The sequence below is a fragment of the Condylura cristata genome, unplaced genomic scaffold, assembly GCF_000260355.1.
Source record: "Condylura cristata isolate star-nosed mole 26May11 unplaced genomic scaffold, ConCri1.0 scaffold00021, whole genome shotgun sequence".
Lineage (NCBI taxonomy): Eukaryota > Metazoa > Chordata > Mammalia > Eulipotyphla > Talpidae > Condylura > Condylura cristata.
Window position 1 is genome coordinate 16743865 of NW_004567122.1, and position 16204 is coordinate 16760068.

The 16204-nt window shown below is 44.2% G+C and overlaps 1 protein-coding gene across 1 annotated transcript in view; it reads left to right on the forward strand.

Annotated features, from left to right (window-relative positions):
* The window catches only part of SNCAIP (synuclein, alpha interacting protein), a 69138-nt gene that overhangs the window by 47754 nt on the left and 5180 nt on the right, over window positions 1–16204 (forward strand). The window contains 4 exon segments of the mRNA XM_004686659.2: window positions 1516–1738; window positions 7706–7798; window positions 9032–10100; window positions 11322–11389. Coding sequence (XP_004686716.1) covers window positions 1516–1738; window positions 7706–7798; window positions 9032–10100; window positions 11322–11389 — 1453 coding nt within the window.

The window sequence follows — 16204 nt, forward strand, 5'->3', positions numbered from 1 at the left end:
TTCTGCTTAAGAAGCCTAAGACACTGAAAGGAGCTTTTCCTGCTTTCCCAAGATTACCCTAAGACCACTATACTGAGAACCACAGACATTGTCCTCATTTTCTCAAGATAGCAGGAAGCCATATTGACCGGGCGTCTCTCACTTCTGCAGATACCAACCATGTTGTTGTCTGTGGCGGACTCTTCCTCCGAGGTGCAAAGAAAACATTTTAAAGACTGGATTAGAAGAATTCCTTAGTGTAGGGAGGAGTAGGCCAGAGAGAGAGTGGTGGTGAAAGGAAAAAGGACGGACACCGTGAGTCTGTTCACCAGGAAAAGCCCCTGTCTTTATTTTCGGCATCAAGCTTCTATACTGTAACAAAGGGGGCTACCGTGGCCTGCGCCCCTTGGCTGGGCCCCAGCTAGGTGGGTGGGAAGTATCAAAAATTATTTACAAAAGAACCTGTAAGCCGGGATTTTTGGGTCTGTGCCCATGTACGAGGATGGAAACAGCCAGATCCTAGTCAAGGTCGCAGGCGCCTCCTTATCAGCCTGAGGCCCAGAATTGCTAAGCTAAACTGCTAAGCCAAACTGCTTTCCTTCAGGTGGTTGCCCCCTTTTTGGTCCTAGAGTGAGCTCAAGAGACAAGAGACCCTCAGCTCACTTTCAGATGCTGACTTTGATGGGTACAATGCATGGGTCTCTGGAGGGCCTCCCCACTGATGCCTGCCAAGGAAGATGTGGCCCCAGTCTCACACCCTCCTCCTCTTCCACTGCACCCCCAACCTCTTGCTGTTGGAGAAACCTGTCCTTTCTAGTGGGGTGATGCCAGGCTCACACCAAATCCCTTCTACAGTATCTCCTCAACCCAGGGGATGTGCAGTTGCCATGCACACATTGGGGTGGCCGGGGTCCTCTCCTTTCTCTCCAGCTCTTCTCATTGGGTAGTCTGGACAAGATTGAGTGAGCCGCCAGGCCCACAGGAGCAGATAAACCAAACTCCATTCTCTCCTGCTTGGATGTGCCCTTTGCTTTCTGAGCCACCCTTTGGAAGGGACAAAGCGCTTGACCACATTCTCAAAGGCAGCACCCCACCTTTTCCTGGACAGCTTTTCTCAAGGCTGGGCTGGGCAGGCTCTGACTGGCGCAGGTTCCCCAGGCCCTTCTGGATGGAATGACTTCCCCGCCAGCCCGCTGGCTTTGGCATAACAGGGAAGCCGCCATCAGCCTTCTGTCACAGTCACTAAAAAAGAACATTCTGGCCCTTCCTGGTGGTGCAGCGGGTTAGAGCACAGCACTAAGAAGCTAAAGCCACTTCTGCATGAGTTTTATTCCCGCTTGCCCAGGAGGTGATCCACGTGGTGTGGCAGACCTCTCCTGACCCGCCCGCTGCTCCCCTCAGCAGTGTGCTTCGTCGATCTGCCTGTTCTGCTCCCCACTCTGACTCTGGTGAAACCTCTCACTGCCCCTGAGCCTCTGACCTGTACCCCAGTTCTGTATGCACAAATAAATAAATCTTTAAAAAAATAAATAAAAGAACATTCTAAGGGAGCTCTTGATATGATGGCCTGTGTCTGTGTTTTCTGACAGACCTTGGTCGAATACGGAGCGAACGTCACCATGCAGAACCTCTCTGGGGAGAAGCCCTCCCAGAGTGCCGAGCGCCATGGACACACCCTGTGCTCCCGGTACCTGGTGGTGGTGGAGACCTGCATGTCGCTGGCCTCGCAGGTGGTGAAGCTCACCAAGCAGCTAAAGGAGTAAGTGCCTCTTCGGTCAGTGACAACTGTTAGAAACAGAAAGGCAGCAAGACAGGAAAAAGAGTTTTATTGCACTCTCAGGCAATACTGACAGAGTGACCTGGCAGGCATTGCACCTGGGATCTGAAAGTCAGGGACTTCTATACCACTTCTAGAGTGGGGTATTTTTCCTTTTGGGGGAGTTCTTTGCCTGCTTTTTTTCGCGCCCTTTCCTGTCAGGTGGTGTTTTTCTTCCCAGTGCAGGTTCAGTCCTTGTCAGTTTCTTCCTCCGTTCAGGCTGGGCCTCTGCCAGCCTAACAACAACCAAGCTCTGGGGCTGGGGTTCAGTGAGGTGATTTAGTCAGGTCCTCTCACGCAGCTTGTACAAGCAAGTCCCAGCCTCCCCTACGCTGCCCCAAGTCCCCCCAGACAGCATTCCTGCTGAAGAGGCCATCTCTGCAGAGGCAACATGCTATTTAAATGAAAAAGTACAGAGAAAGCTCTCTAGGTACAGAGCTAAAACCGCAGGGACACACAGAGAGCGGCTCTCTGTGTTCACGTCTCCTCTTCGGCAGCCAGCGAGGCCCGGGGAGCGTATCCAGATCATCCCCACCTCTGCCCTTTAATAATCTAGGAACTAGAAGCTGATTTCATGTTATAATGCAATCTTATTTTGTCAGTATCGAAAATGTCTCAGTGCATTAAAAATAAAAAAGAAAAACATGAGAGAGAAAGAGGACAGGGCTATCGATGGGCCAGGGTCTCGGTCTCACAACTAGAAAACTATGTTTTTGGGAAACGACAGAGAGAGAACCTGTTATTCATCACCAGCAAACGTCTAATAATAATCAAGCACGCCACTCATAATTCCTCAGTATATAAAATAGTGTTCAATCAGTATGAAGTTGCTGAACACAGTTTAGAAGAACTTTAAATGATCCCCTATTTTTGGTTTTGTTTTTTTATAATATAATCGTTTATTTTTACATCATTTTGTATCTTTTTCCATCTCAGTTGTAATCCCCATGGGCTTCCCATCACCGAATCACCCATGCGCCATCACCATAGGGTCCCATACTTTCTCCAAAGGGTTGTACACAAGGGAAAAGATCACAAGACATTTCTCTCCAGTCTCTGCACCCCAGAGTCGGGGAAGCGCTTCCGATGTGGGGACTGTTTCATTGGTAAACTGTGCAAGGCGTGGCTATTGTCGCTTATCTCTTCTGCTCTGGGATAAGATGCACATGGCCACTGAAAGACCACAGTTCTTCCATGGTCGGCAAAGCTGAGTGTTGTAGATGGTTGTAGTTAAGCCAATGTCAAGATAAAATATGAGCGGCACAGTACAGTCTTCCTGTGTTCCTCCATGCGGTCGGCGAGACTAAAACTGAGCAGAGAATCCTCGAAGTTCAGCCCCAGTGCTCTGGGACCCTAAGGTGGCAGGGCAAGGATGTCACAGGAAGGCGAGAGGATGGCACACATTACTTTTTCCACTTTGTGCTTTTTGGTGGGATATAGTTGTGAGTGTCTGCTTGAATACTCATCCCGGGTCATTATGGAGCAGCGGTGTTCTTCAGCTCTGCTAAAATCCAATCTAACTAACGCTCATCAAGGAATTAGGAGTTACATGGTGCCTCCACTCCCCAAAAAAAGAGATGTCGGAGCTGCAACCCCTAGTATTTTAAAATGGGATCCTGTTTGGCAATAGGAGTTTTTATGTTTCTTAATGCTTTGGTAACTTTTTTATTTTATTTATTTATGTAGCACCATTTTTGTTATTGTTTTGAAGTGGCAATGGCTTACAATACTGTATATGATTTAAAGGTACAGATTCTTGGGGCCCTCCCTGGTGGTACAAAGGGTTAAAGCACAGCACTATGAAGCTATTGCAGCCACTACAGCACGAGTTTGATCCCCGGCCAGGGAGGTGACCCACATGGCGCGGCAGACCTCTCTTGTCTCGCCCATTGCTCCCCTCAGCAGCGAACTTCGTCGATCTGCCTGTTCTGTCCCCCACTCTGTCTCTGGTGAATCCTCTTACCCCCCACAGCTCTGGTCTGTACCCCAATTCTATATGCATAAATACATAAATTCTTTAAAAATAAATACATAATAAAGGTACAGGTTCACACCTCTTCAGATGTATGTTATACACCACACCTACCAGTAAATCCTCCATAATCCTCCAACCCAGGACATTCGGCCACTTCTGCTTTGTCCCCCACTCTCACACACTCTCCCCACGGTGGTAGCCTCAGTTCTGCAGTCAGATTTCCAGGGTTTAGGGACAGATCTTTGCAAAAGAATGAGGTCACTGCAGTCAGCCCTATTCCCACTGTGACTGTGTTGTTATAAAATGGGAAGTGGGAGGACACAGAGCCTGACATCCCAGAACATTACGTGAACATGAAGGCAGAGACAAGAGTGATAGCTGCAGGTCAAAGAAGGTCAGAGGTCACCAGCAAACCCCAAACAACTCAAAGAGAGGTGGGGAGCAGGCCTCGGAAGAAACCCACCCTGATCTCAGACTTCTGTTTCCCCAACTCTGCGAAAATGAATTACCGTCATTTAAGCACCCTGATCTGTGGTACTTTGTTACAAACGCCCTAGCAAACCACTATTCTAGTTATATACTCATATATTTTATGTATTTTACATGCATAATTCACTGGCTAGTATGTAGTAGTTAAAATTGATTAGTCCTTTCTAAGTACTTCTTTAGAATCTCAAGAGTAAAATCTTTTTTCTCCACATTTATAACTGGGATTCCACGCAGTCAACCCAGTTGGCCCCAAATAGTTCTCTTGATTGTGTCATTATTCACTTTGACACCTAATAAACCCTTCAAAGCAAATCCTAATCTTTCTTCACCTATTTTCTATCCACCAAAGGTTTTCCTTAAACATTTGACATGCAGTACTAACTAGCAAAGTGGGAAAAGCAGAATGCTTTCATGCATTTTTGTTTTTACTCTTTCTTTAGACCAGGGCCAACAAGCTGTAGACAGTGTGCCAAATCCAGCCCACCACCTGTTTCTGTAAATAGCTGCCTGGAACACGGCCACACATTCATTTGCCTATTTAAGACCGATTTCAAGTAATTGTGACAGGTAACCTAAAATGTAGGTGGTTGACCCTTTATGACACAACTTGATTTAGAAAGTTTTTAGTTGGTGAGTCTGGCAAAGTGAGTAAAATGAAACGAGATCCCAGATTTCGCTGGTCTTCGGGATGGAGTGTTAGGACTAAGAGTGATCACTTCTGAGAACCCGAGAGAGTACTTGGGACATGTTAGGATCTTACAGGGGTCTGACCTCACAAGAATCGGTAAGGATGATACTGACCCCCTTTACATAAGTATCTGCAATATACCAGTCATTTTAAGAACACTTATAATTCACTGATTTAGTTCTGTGTCCTGGCTCAGGAGAGAGGCCAGAAGATTTATTTATTTATGCATACAGAACTGGGGTACAAGCCAGAGATGCAGGGGGTGAGATTAGGGAGCAGAACAGGCTGACTGACAAAGTACACTGCTGAGGGGAGCAGCGGACAGGCCAGGAGAGGTCTGCTGTGCCATGTGGGTCACCTCTGGGACGGGGATCAAACTCACACTGCAGTGGCTGCGGCCAGTTTGCAGTGCTATGTCCTAACCTGTTATGCCACCAGGGAGGGCCTGAGGCCAGCTTTTTTTTTCCTTTTTTTTTTTTAGGGAAAAAAGAAAGCAGCTTTTATTTGTATTTATGAAAATACATAGGCATTGATGCCGACTTTATTATTAAAAGTGACAACTTCAGTGATAACAACAATAGCATTACTAACCATAAGAATTTTCATATTCAGAATTTCCTTACCTCACCCCAGATATTCTTCAACATAAAGTTTTTTCTTGTTAATATTCAAAAAATACACAACCTCTGAATATTTTAATCATGTGCCTCAATTCCAAGCTGAACTCTACTGTGTGAATTCAAATGGCTTCAGGATACAAATGACAAATAGTAGGAAACACTATGGAACATAAAATTTACCAGATTATAAAATGCAGTGATGGTTTAGTAGGGGACTGATTTTGGGCAAAGACCATTCACAGCTTTTGAATAAAAATATTGCATAAGTAAAAAAATTATCAATTGGCCAGTCTCCAAATGTAATTTCAGTAATTTCTAGCTGAGCTCTGTTTCAAAGACTCCATTTTCTTATAAAAGAGTACTACTACTCTACTAGAATTATTTATATCTAAAATGTCAGTAATAATTTAATAACTAAAAATAGCGTATTTTGCCTGTAAACAACAACAAAATATATTCATAATATTATTCCCTTTCCCACTGGGATAAAATGGATGTTAATGCAGTTTCTGGGAGTTATTCAAACTTTTGGAAATAGAGCTGACAAAATTGTAAACAACTTAAATAATGTATATATCATAGGTGTAGGCAATTAATTTTCATAAAAATTTCTGAGAGACCAGCATTTTTAATGCCAGTTGTGTCTGTTTTTTATTGCTCCTGTAATGAATAACCACAATTTAATGAACAGTTCCATGAGTCAAAGGCTAGAATGGCATCTCCAGACTAAAATCCAGGAGAGGACAGGCTGCATTCATTTCAAGATGCTCTACAATGAGAGTCTGTGTCCTGCTCATTCAAACTACTTGGAGAATCCTTGCTGTCAGCCGAGAGGCATTCCCAACAGCTGAGGGATTCTACCTCATGTCGAAGCCCACAAGCAGATCAGTTCCTGTCACCCAGAGCGTCACTGACATCCTCTTCTGCCTCCTCTTCACTGTCAAAGTCATGTGTGATTAGATGAAACCCACCACAGCAATCCAGGGTAATCTCCCTGTCTTAACAGCTCTGACACATGACCTTGATGATCATCCCCAGCAACCTGAATTCCTTTTTGTCATAAAGGCTACAAACATTCAGTAAATACTACTGATTTCTGTAACGTCAGAACCCATTTGACTTACTTATTTTACGCTTTCTAATATGTTTTCTAAATAGATTTTCTGTAACCTGTGACTTTTAATTTTCTTTAATGTATGTTTTGATCTATATGCTTTTATGCACAGAGGAAATTGAGATTGTCATACATTCTTTTCCCTTTATGTAAGAAAAGAGTTGGTTATTTCATTATTTTTAGCCAAAGTGGAAATTGGTTGTTTTATTTCTGATAACTAAATTAATACAGTTACTTTAAAAATACAAATAGGTTAGAAAGTGTAAGTAACATTTAGAAGTCTGTCCTTCCAGTTTTTTACTGAGAGGTGTGTGTGTGTGTATGTGCACTTAAATATAGAGGACAGTTTTCTTAAAAGTGAGTTTATAGGCCCTCCCTGGTGGCTCAGCGGGTTAAAGCATAGCACTAAGAAGCTGAAGCCACTTTAGCATGAGTTCGATCCCCACCCTAGAGGTGACCCACATGGCGTGGCAGACCTCTCCTGACCCGCCAGCTGCTCCCCTCAGCGGTATACTTCGTCCACCTGCCAGTTCTGCTCCCCACTCTGTCTCTGGTGAATCCTCTCACCGCTCCTGCACCTCTGGCCTGTACCCCAGTTCTGTATGCACTAATAAATAAATCTTTTTATAAAAAATGAGTTTATATTTGCATAATTTGGTAACTTCCTTCTTTACTTAAGGAGAGGCTAATTTGTATGTATATCCATGCTCTATATATTAGGGAAACTTTTATTTCCATAAGTTTTTCAATTTATCATTTTTACTAACTGCCATTATAGAAATAATAACAAATTTGTTCATTCTTCTTGATGAACATTTAGGTTATAGTTTTTCACCAAAATGAATTCTAAACATCTTTTGGGGTTCTTTTATGTATTTTTAGGGAATTCTCTGAAATGTACATTATGCATACCTATAGACTTTTAAATGTATGCAACACATTACAAGTTATTATGAAAAAATATGTATATACTTGTTTACAGTAGTAGCCATGCATGAGAGCTGTTTTGGTTTGTTTTTCCCAGACAGACAGTGGAACGTGTCACACTACAGAATCAGCTCCAACAACTTCTAGAAGCTCAGAAATCAGAGGGCAAATCAGTCCTTTCTTCACCCAGGTAAAACCAGGGACATTGGTCTTAAATTTGGGAGCCTTCTTTTGGACTTTGTTTTATTGGCTCCTAAGAAAATGACCACAAAGATCACTTTCTTCTAAAGAGAAATAAAAATGAGATATCACAGTAAAAGTAGTTCTGGACCTGTGATCAGAAGACCTGGGTTTCGATCTTTGCCATTTTTTTCCCCCTTGTCTATAAACAAATCACTTTATCTTTGAGTCATTTTTTCATCTGTGAAATGGCTTTTATGTAGGTTCATAAGGTTGTTGGAAGTGGAGTTAATTGAGAGAAATTTGTGAAATGTTTTCGCAAAAGTGTTTGAAAAACTGCTACATCAGTGGTAAAACAGCAGACCATTTCATTAGACACAGTAACCCAAGCATAAGGTCTAAGCCATGCTGTAGTTTGGCTATGCTTGTCCTGGTGGAGTCTTTGCGGATTGTTTTGAAAGGAAATCAAGGAACTATTTTTTTTATGACAGTTTATTTTTACATCATTTTGTACATTTTTTTTTCCATCTCAATTGTAATCCCCGCGGGTTTCCCATCACCAAGTCACCCATGTGCCATCACATTAATCCCGTGCACTTCCCTCCCCACCCCCCCATTTTTGATCCCATTCCCCATTCCACCCCCACAAAATGTCTCTGGTATATGGTTGTTCATTATTTTTGTTATTTTCTCGCCTGGTCCTTTCACTCCTTCTATGAGTGAAACCATCCCGTATTTTTCTTTCTCTTTCTGGCTTATCTCACTAAGCATGATCTTTTCCAGCTCCATCCAAGTTGCTGCAAAAGACATGTGTTTCTCTTTTTGGTTGCTGAGTAATATTCCATTGTATATATGTACCACATCTTTTTTATCCAGTCATCTACTTTTGGGCATTTGGGCTGTTTCCATGTCTTTCCAATTGTGAATAAAGCAGCAGTAAACATGGGGGTGCAGGTATCTTTTTCAATCAGTGTTTTTGTGTCTTTTGGGTAGATACCAAGGAGTGGGATTGCTGGGTCGTAGGGAGACTCCATATTTAGCAGTTTGAGGAACCTCCAAACAGTTTTCCATAGTGGTTGTACTAGTTTGCATTCCCACCAGCAGTGCAGGAGAGCAAGGAACTATTCTTAATCCAATCTCATTGACTTGTGTTTAGTAATGCTGAAGACCTTGTGGTGATTTGTGGCTGAGTGCTTTGAGCCCAGAGGGCAATCATCTCATGTGTTCTTCATCCCCTTTTCAGTTCACCATCCTCCCCAGCTTCTAGAAAGTCCCAGTGGAAATCCCCAGATGCAGATGATGAATCTGTAGCCAAAAGCAAACCAGGAGTCCAAGAGGGGATTCAGGTTCTTGGAAACCTGTCAGTCTCCAGCCGGGCGAGGGCCAAAGCAAAAGAAGAAGATGCTGACAAAATCCTGCGCCAGTTACTGGGAAAAGATATCTCTGAAAATGTCTGCACCCAGGAAAAGCTGTCTTTGGAGTTCCAGGATGCTCAGACTTCTTCAAGAAACCCAAAAAGGATTCCTCTGGAGAAGCGGGAACTGAAGTTAGCCAGGTTGAGACAGCTGATGCAGCGGTCCCTGAGCGAGTCGGACACGGACTGCAGCTACCCCGAGGACCCCAAGAGCACACCGGTGCGGAAGGCGGACAGGCCCCGGCCGCAGCCCATCGTGGAAGGGGTAGAGAGTATGGACAGCACAGAAAGCCTGCATCTGATGATAAAGAAGCACACGCTGGCACCAGGACGCAGGTTTCCTTTCAGTATCAAGGCTTCCAAATCCCTGGATGGCCATAGCCCATCCCCCACCTCAGAGAGCAGTGAACCTGACCTGGAATCCCAGTGTCCAGGCCCAGGAAATGCTCCCCCGTGCCAGCCCTCTGGAGACCCCACTCAGACCAGCCCTGACAGCGCTACTGCCCAGAAAGTGGCCACCAGTCCCAAGAGCGCCCTCAAGTCTCCCTCCTCCAAGCGTCGGACAGCTCAGAACTTGAAACTCAGAGTTACCTTTGAGGAGCCGGTGGTGCAGATGGAGCAAGCCAGCCCTGAACTTAATGGAGAAAAGGACCGAGATAAGGCCAGGACCTCCCAGCGGACCTCCACCAGTAATGAAACAGGGGATCAACTGAAAAGGCCTTTTGGGACCTTCCGATCCATCATGGAGACGTTAAGTGGCAATCAGAACAATAATAATAACTATCAGGCAGCCAGCCAGTTGAAGACTTCCACGCTGCCCTTGACCTCACTTGGAAGGAAGACAATAGACAGCAAGGGGCATCCCATGAGCTCTGCTAGCAAAGGAAAGAACAAGGCTGTAAGTACTATGTGTTGTGATCAGCCCTTTTCCCTTTTGATTTCATTATGGTGTTCCTAATCTGAATTGGTGTCGCATTCCACCTTGAGAGGATCCCCAGAAAAATGTTAAAGCAATGCACGAAAAGCCAGGCGCATGTGTTTCTAATGAGACAAGTCATATTAGAGACCATGCTCTTCACTCTTCCTTTGGAAAACAATCTAAGTGAAAGATTAAATCACAGGCGATTATATATACTCATCCTCAACTTTCCCTAAATAATTCGATCTTTGCATATTAGGAGCCTTCAACTGAGAGGCATTTCTCCAAGATCAGCTCCCCCATCAATGTGAATCAGGCCCTTCTTCGGCTCTGATTCTGCCTCAGGAAGTTTGTTTCTCCTCATGTGACTGGATAGATTATTCTCAAGTCCAATTAAAGAGCACATAAATAGTTATTCTAGTTCCAAAGACTTAACTGTGCAACTCGGCAATGACCTTTGAAGCGAACACACCACAGGGACCTCTACATTGGCATTTTATAATGCAAGCCCCTAGGTGTTACTCAAGAACAACTGCTGATGTGGCCATCAGAAGTGCTTGCCAGTCCTCAGGGGGTGGTTTACATCCAGTGAATAAGAGACACAAACAGCTTTTTAGGCGATGTTTCCCGCTTGCTCTGTGCTGCATGCCATCCAAAAACCATGTAACAGCCAAAATGCAGAACTGGCAAGAATAGCAGGATTCAGAATACCATCATGTTTTATTATTTGCTAGAAGGTAAAATCCTATTACAGGAAGGCGTGAGAATTGTCTGAGTTCTTTTTGCAACACCAAAAATCAATTTTCAGTCGATTTCTAGTAGACACCAGTTTCACTGATACATGGATTTTCACCACCATGAATTGTCTTTGGCATAAAGGAGTTGAAGACTTGTCCTGATGTCTTAAGCAGGTATTTACTTCAGCTACAAAAGCCACACACGTGCCCTAAACACCACAGCTTGCAGCAAGCTTAAACTTATGCCCAAGCTTGCATGGCTTAAACTTTTCCAAGCAAGTCAATGGTTTCTCTTACTCGGTGTCAAAGAAGAATGATCTCCGCGGTTCCCCGGCTTCTTAAAATGTGTACAAGCTTCTGTCCTGGGTCTAATCCACCTCTTGCATGTCTTCTGTTTGTTGAAACTTGTGCATGTGTTGAGCTCATTGCATGTCTTCAGTGACTTTCAATTGCACCTCTCTAGGAGATGTACGGCAGCTGTATCACCCTTTCTAACATGCTGATGGAGGAACATCTGCGTCACTACGCACGGTACGTGGCGCCAGGGATGCGTCGCGCATGCGCAGCACTTTCACACCTCGTTCTTGCATGCCCTTTGAAATTGCTGAGAGCTGTTGGCTAGGGCTGAAACTGAAGAGGATAATGGCAACTCTTCCCCTCCAAAAGAAGCAGGCACACTTGTCATGGAGCCTTGAAGGGTAGCCAGTACCCTACTAGAAAGGGGGTTTCTGCCAGGATCAGAGGGCAGAGGAATTCAAGTTCCCAAGTGTGCAGTGGTTGGCAGTTGACATGGCTGCCAGTCTTTGTTTTAATGGCGTCAAGGACCTAGTTAATATAGAAAGTTAGTTTCCTGTCAGGGGTGGAATGGCTCAACCTTTGATCAGAGTCAGAACTTTGAAACAGAGCTGAGGGCTTTTTTTTGGCTGACTACAGACTGAAAGCAGCTTTTGTCACCCTTCTGCCGCCCTGGGGAGAAGCTGGGCGCCTCTGGGTGTACTGAGATCACCCCAGTTTAGCATTCGCAAGCGCGAAGCGAGTGGGTCAGCCCGTCTCTGAGTGGCCGCCAACACAAGGGTCTTTCTCAAACAAGATGTTTATCATTCAAAACACAGGAACATAAAAAAAAATCACCTCTAGTGCCTCTAGTGCCTCCTTAAGCAAAATCCTTCTGAAGCACAACTCACGCCCTATGCCACGTCCCTGACCAAGCGTGACCCTGGAGAGGCAGAATGAGAGCTGAGAGCAGCTCAGTCCATGCCTCCTAACGTTTAACTCAGGAAAGTTAAACCCCCAAACACATTTCAGTTTTTCTTAACATTTGTTTTTATTGATGTAATGCTGGTTTACATTAGTACATGATTTAGGGATAAAGGGTCACACCTCCACAGATGTAGATTCTTCACAGTCCACTAGGCTCCCTCTCCACTTTGCTCACCACTCCTTATCCTCCCCCTCAGTTATGCAGTCATATATCTAGGATTCACTACTGGTTTGGTTCTGTCTGACCCTTTGTTTTGTTTCTCTGTATTCCATATGTAAGTGAAACCATTCAGTATTTGTCCTCCATTTTACTAATTTAGCTAAGTATAATACCCTCCCCCACCATCTGTGTTGATGCAAATAGCAGAGTTTGCCTTTTTCATAGCCAAGTAGTATTCCATTATGTATATCTACCACATGTTCTTTATCCACTTGCCTGTTGTTGAGCACTTAGGTTTGTTCTGTAACTTGGATATCAGAAACAGTGCTCCCTGGACATAGAGTCCTCCAAATGTTTTTTTAAAGGAGACTAGTGTTTTTAAATCCCTTAATGTAATTAATGCTTTAAATTAAAAGAAAAAAAATTGACATGCCTTTCAGCACTCTTCCAAAATGTTTGTGTGTGTATGTGTGTAAATAATTTATGTACACACAAATATGAAAGTATATGTTGTGGGTGTGAATTTCAGCAAAAACAGGATGCTAACATAAGAATAATAGTCTCCTGTTCTTTTTGCTCCTCTAAACAAAATTTAATCTTTATTCAGGCTGGAGGGAAGGTAAATCTTAGTCATTCTAGGAGGTTCTTCTTGAGGTCTCATTAACTCGGTATGTTGGGATCTGCTTGGGTCATGCTTATATGACCTGAGTCTGGGCTACCTGTGGTCACACGAGGGCAGGGAAAAGCTGAGTAGTGATGTGAGTGCTGACATCCCTAGGGTAGGGAGGAAATAGAAAAGAAACACCCGTTCCCTTCACAGACATCAATATGGACCCACCTCTATTTCCCCAACCTATCTTCCCCACTCCATTCCTTTCTCTGACCTGTCACAGTTTGAGTGTGTCCTTGGGACCTCGAAGTTCTGTCTGTGTCCTTAAACAGAAGTCACCAGCACCCTGAAACAAGGAAGCTCAAAGACTTAGCAATTTTGGAGGGAGAAGGAAAGTACCTTGCATTTCCTCTAGGCTTCTTACAGCACTTTGAAAAGAGAGCTCATATTGCAATAGAGTCTCTTGCCAGAAATATTTTATCCACTCTCTTTATAAGCAGAGGAACTAAGTTGAGCAATCTAATGAATTACAAAAAATCAGAGCCTAAACTAAGGTTATGGAGGGCTGCTCAGATATCCACCAAAGGTTAACACTGTTACACACACTCATTTTAAGGAATAGTCCTTACTACAGGATGGTTTGGACCTATTTGATTCGCTGGCTTTCGTGTTAACAGTTTGGTGCAGTGATGAACAGACACCCCCAAATTATTCAATATATTTAAATAAGCATCCTGGTATCCTGGTCCCTTCTGCTCCATGCCTTATAAATTACCCTCTATTTTATCATTCACAGAGAGGGGATCTTCTTGCTTCATTTATTATCACATAAGGCAGAGAGAACCTGCCCAGTTTACTCCTTAGATGAAACAAGAATTATATGCATGAAAGCAGAATCTAGTCCTGCTTCATTTAGACTGTGGCACCCTGCCACTAGACAGAAAGGAACCCAAGTGTTCATCTGTCAGTGATGTCCCAACTTCTGGTCTGCAAATTTGATTGAAGGTCAGGTGGCTCCTTTGAGGGGGCAGGAATTGCCTTGGAGGTATGTCACTTTGGAAACCAACAACTCTCTTTGTATCAGAGTTGGCTCCAAACATTACACTTCTGGATGACCAACTCCAAGAAACCTTGGGAGAAAAAGAGGGGCAGAATGCCTCAATTCCAAGCATACACTGGGATCACTTGAGTTCCTAAGAAAATTTCATTTTTCCCAGTAAAGGAAAAATAGAGCCAATAAATATATTTTAAAGAACGTCAGATCTCTGAGAGAGTTCTGTTTGCTATTTATTTCTCTAAATTGGTCACAGTGTGATAACAAAGAATCTAAATCTCTTTTCAATGCCCTTTAAAATTAGATTCATTTCTGGGACCGGAACCACTTTCCTATTGTATTTGAAATGCAGAGGATGACTGTGTTTATGACAAGCAGACTCATCTTTTTCTTATAAAGGACAAGCTAGTTTTGAGTCATTACAACTCTAAGGGGATTTTTGCAGTGAGTTGTCTTAAAGGCCAATGGGACATTCATTTCCCAGAGTTTAGGTTTAGCCCAGATTGAAGGTGTGCAGTGAACACTCATAGCAGTTACCGATCAGCACAAGCCTCAGCAGTCAGCAGCGACACCCTCGCTGTCTGTCACTGAGGTTTTTAGGGGTTAGCATCAGGAAACCCTGAACCCTAACACCAACGTGGGAGCCAGCCTTTAAAAAGACATTAAGCAGGTCTCTCCCTGGTGGCACAATGGATTAAAGCACATCATGAAGCTCTCTGAAGCCACTTCAGCAAGAGTTTGATCCCTAGCCAGGGAGCTGACCCACATGGCGCAGCAGACCTCTCCTGTGTCCCTGCTGCTCCCTCAGCAGTGTATTTCAGTAGGTCTGCCTGTTCTGTTCCCCACTCTGTCTCTGCCAAATCCTCTCACCTACCATGCCTCTGGCCTGTACCCCAGTTCTGTATGCACAAATAAATAAACCTAAAAAAAAAAAAAAAACAGACATTAAGCAATCAGCTCCATTCTGTGGATATTGCGATGTTATTGCCAAGGAATTAGCCACAATGGGAACAATACTCCTGGGGCCAAAAGCCAGTGAAATGTTTTGTGTAAATTTCAAGGTTGTTCTGAGCTACTTTGATGAGAGGGGGTGTCAGGCACAAGATGGTGTGACAGTGTGGCCAGAGGCGTCTGCTGTGCCCAGTGGGAGGTCAGAGTTCAGGGTCCCCTTCTCACCCCCACTACTCCCACCAGACACACACACTTGTGTTCTTAGTCAGGACATCACACTGCATGGAAAAATGAGCAAAGATGTGAAAGATTCTGGGAAAAGAGAGGTGAAGCCCTGGCTGGAAGCTGCTTGCAGGCAGAGAGGTGCTCAGCCCCAGTCTAACTGTTTCCAGAATTACCATGGGAAAATGCAGTGAGCACGAAAGGAATCCAAATGCACCCTCGCCACGATATTGTAGAATAATCACGTCTTATTAATGTCTTTAAATTCTGACTTTAAAGTAGCCACTATTTTTTTTTTTTGAACCCAGTATGACTTTTTTTTTTTTTTTTTTAAGATTTATTTATTTATTCATACAGAACTGGGGTACAGGCCAGAGATGTGGAGGGTGAGAGGATTCACCAGAGACAGAGTGGGGAGCAGAACAGGCAGATCAACGAAGTACACTGCTGAGGGGAGCAGTGGGCGGGTCAGGAGAGGTCTGCCACGCCATGTGGTCACCTCCGGGGCAGGCGGGGATCGAACTCATGCGAAAGTGGCTTAAGCTTCTTAGTGCAGTGCTTTAACCCGCTGCGCCACCAGGGAGGGCCCCAGTATGACTTTTTCAAGCACCCAGATGAAGGGATGCAGCCATAGCCAACAGAACCTCACTAGTATAACAGTTCAGAAAAGTGTGTTCAAGTGCTATGCTAAAGAGTATTTAATGACACTCTAGACATTGCAGATTCTGCTCCAGAACTAGTTTCAAGTTATAAATCTTGATGGGAAGATTGTTTTTTCTGTCTTCCTTTTATGGGCATCTAAGTTCAGTGGGTAGCAGGGATGATGCCCTCTGATCCAGAGCCTCGGTGTCGCCCCATCCCTCTATACCTGCCTCTTTCCTCAGGGGTGTGGCCCCCTGCACAATTCTGTGCTCCACCTTTGCCTCCCTGGGGCGCCAGTTCATTTCAGAGACAAACCATTCATTTTATACTGAAGCTTTATCCTTATGACTTGGAGGAGGGCCATCTTGAACCGTTTCTCCAAATTACATTAATAAATGGCAGGTTCGCCTTTGGAACAGGCCAGTTTGCATTGTCTTTGCTGCAGAG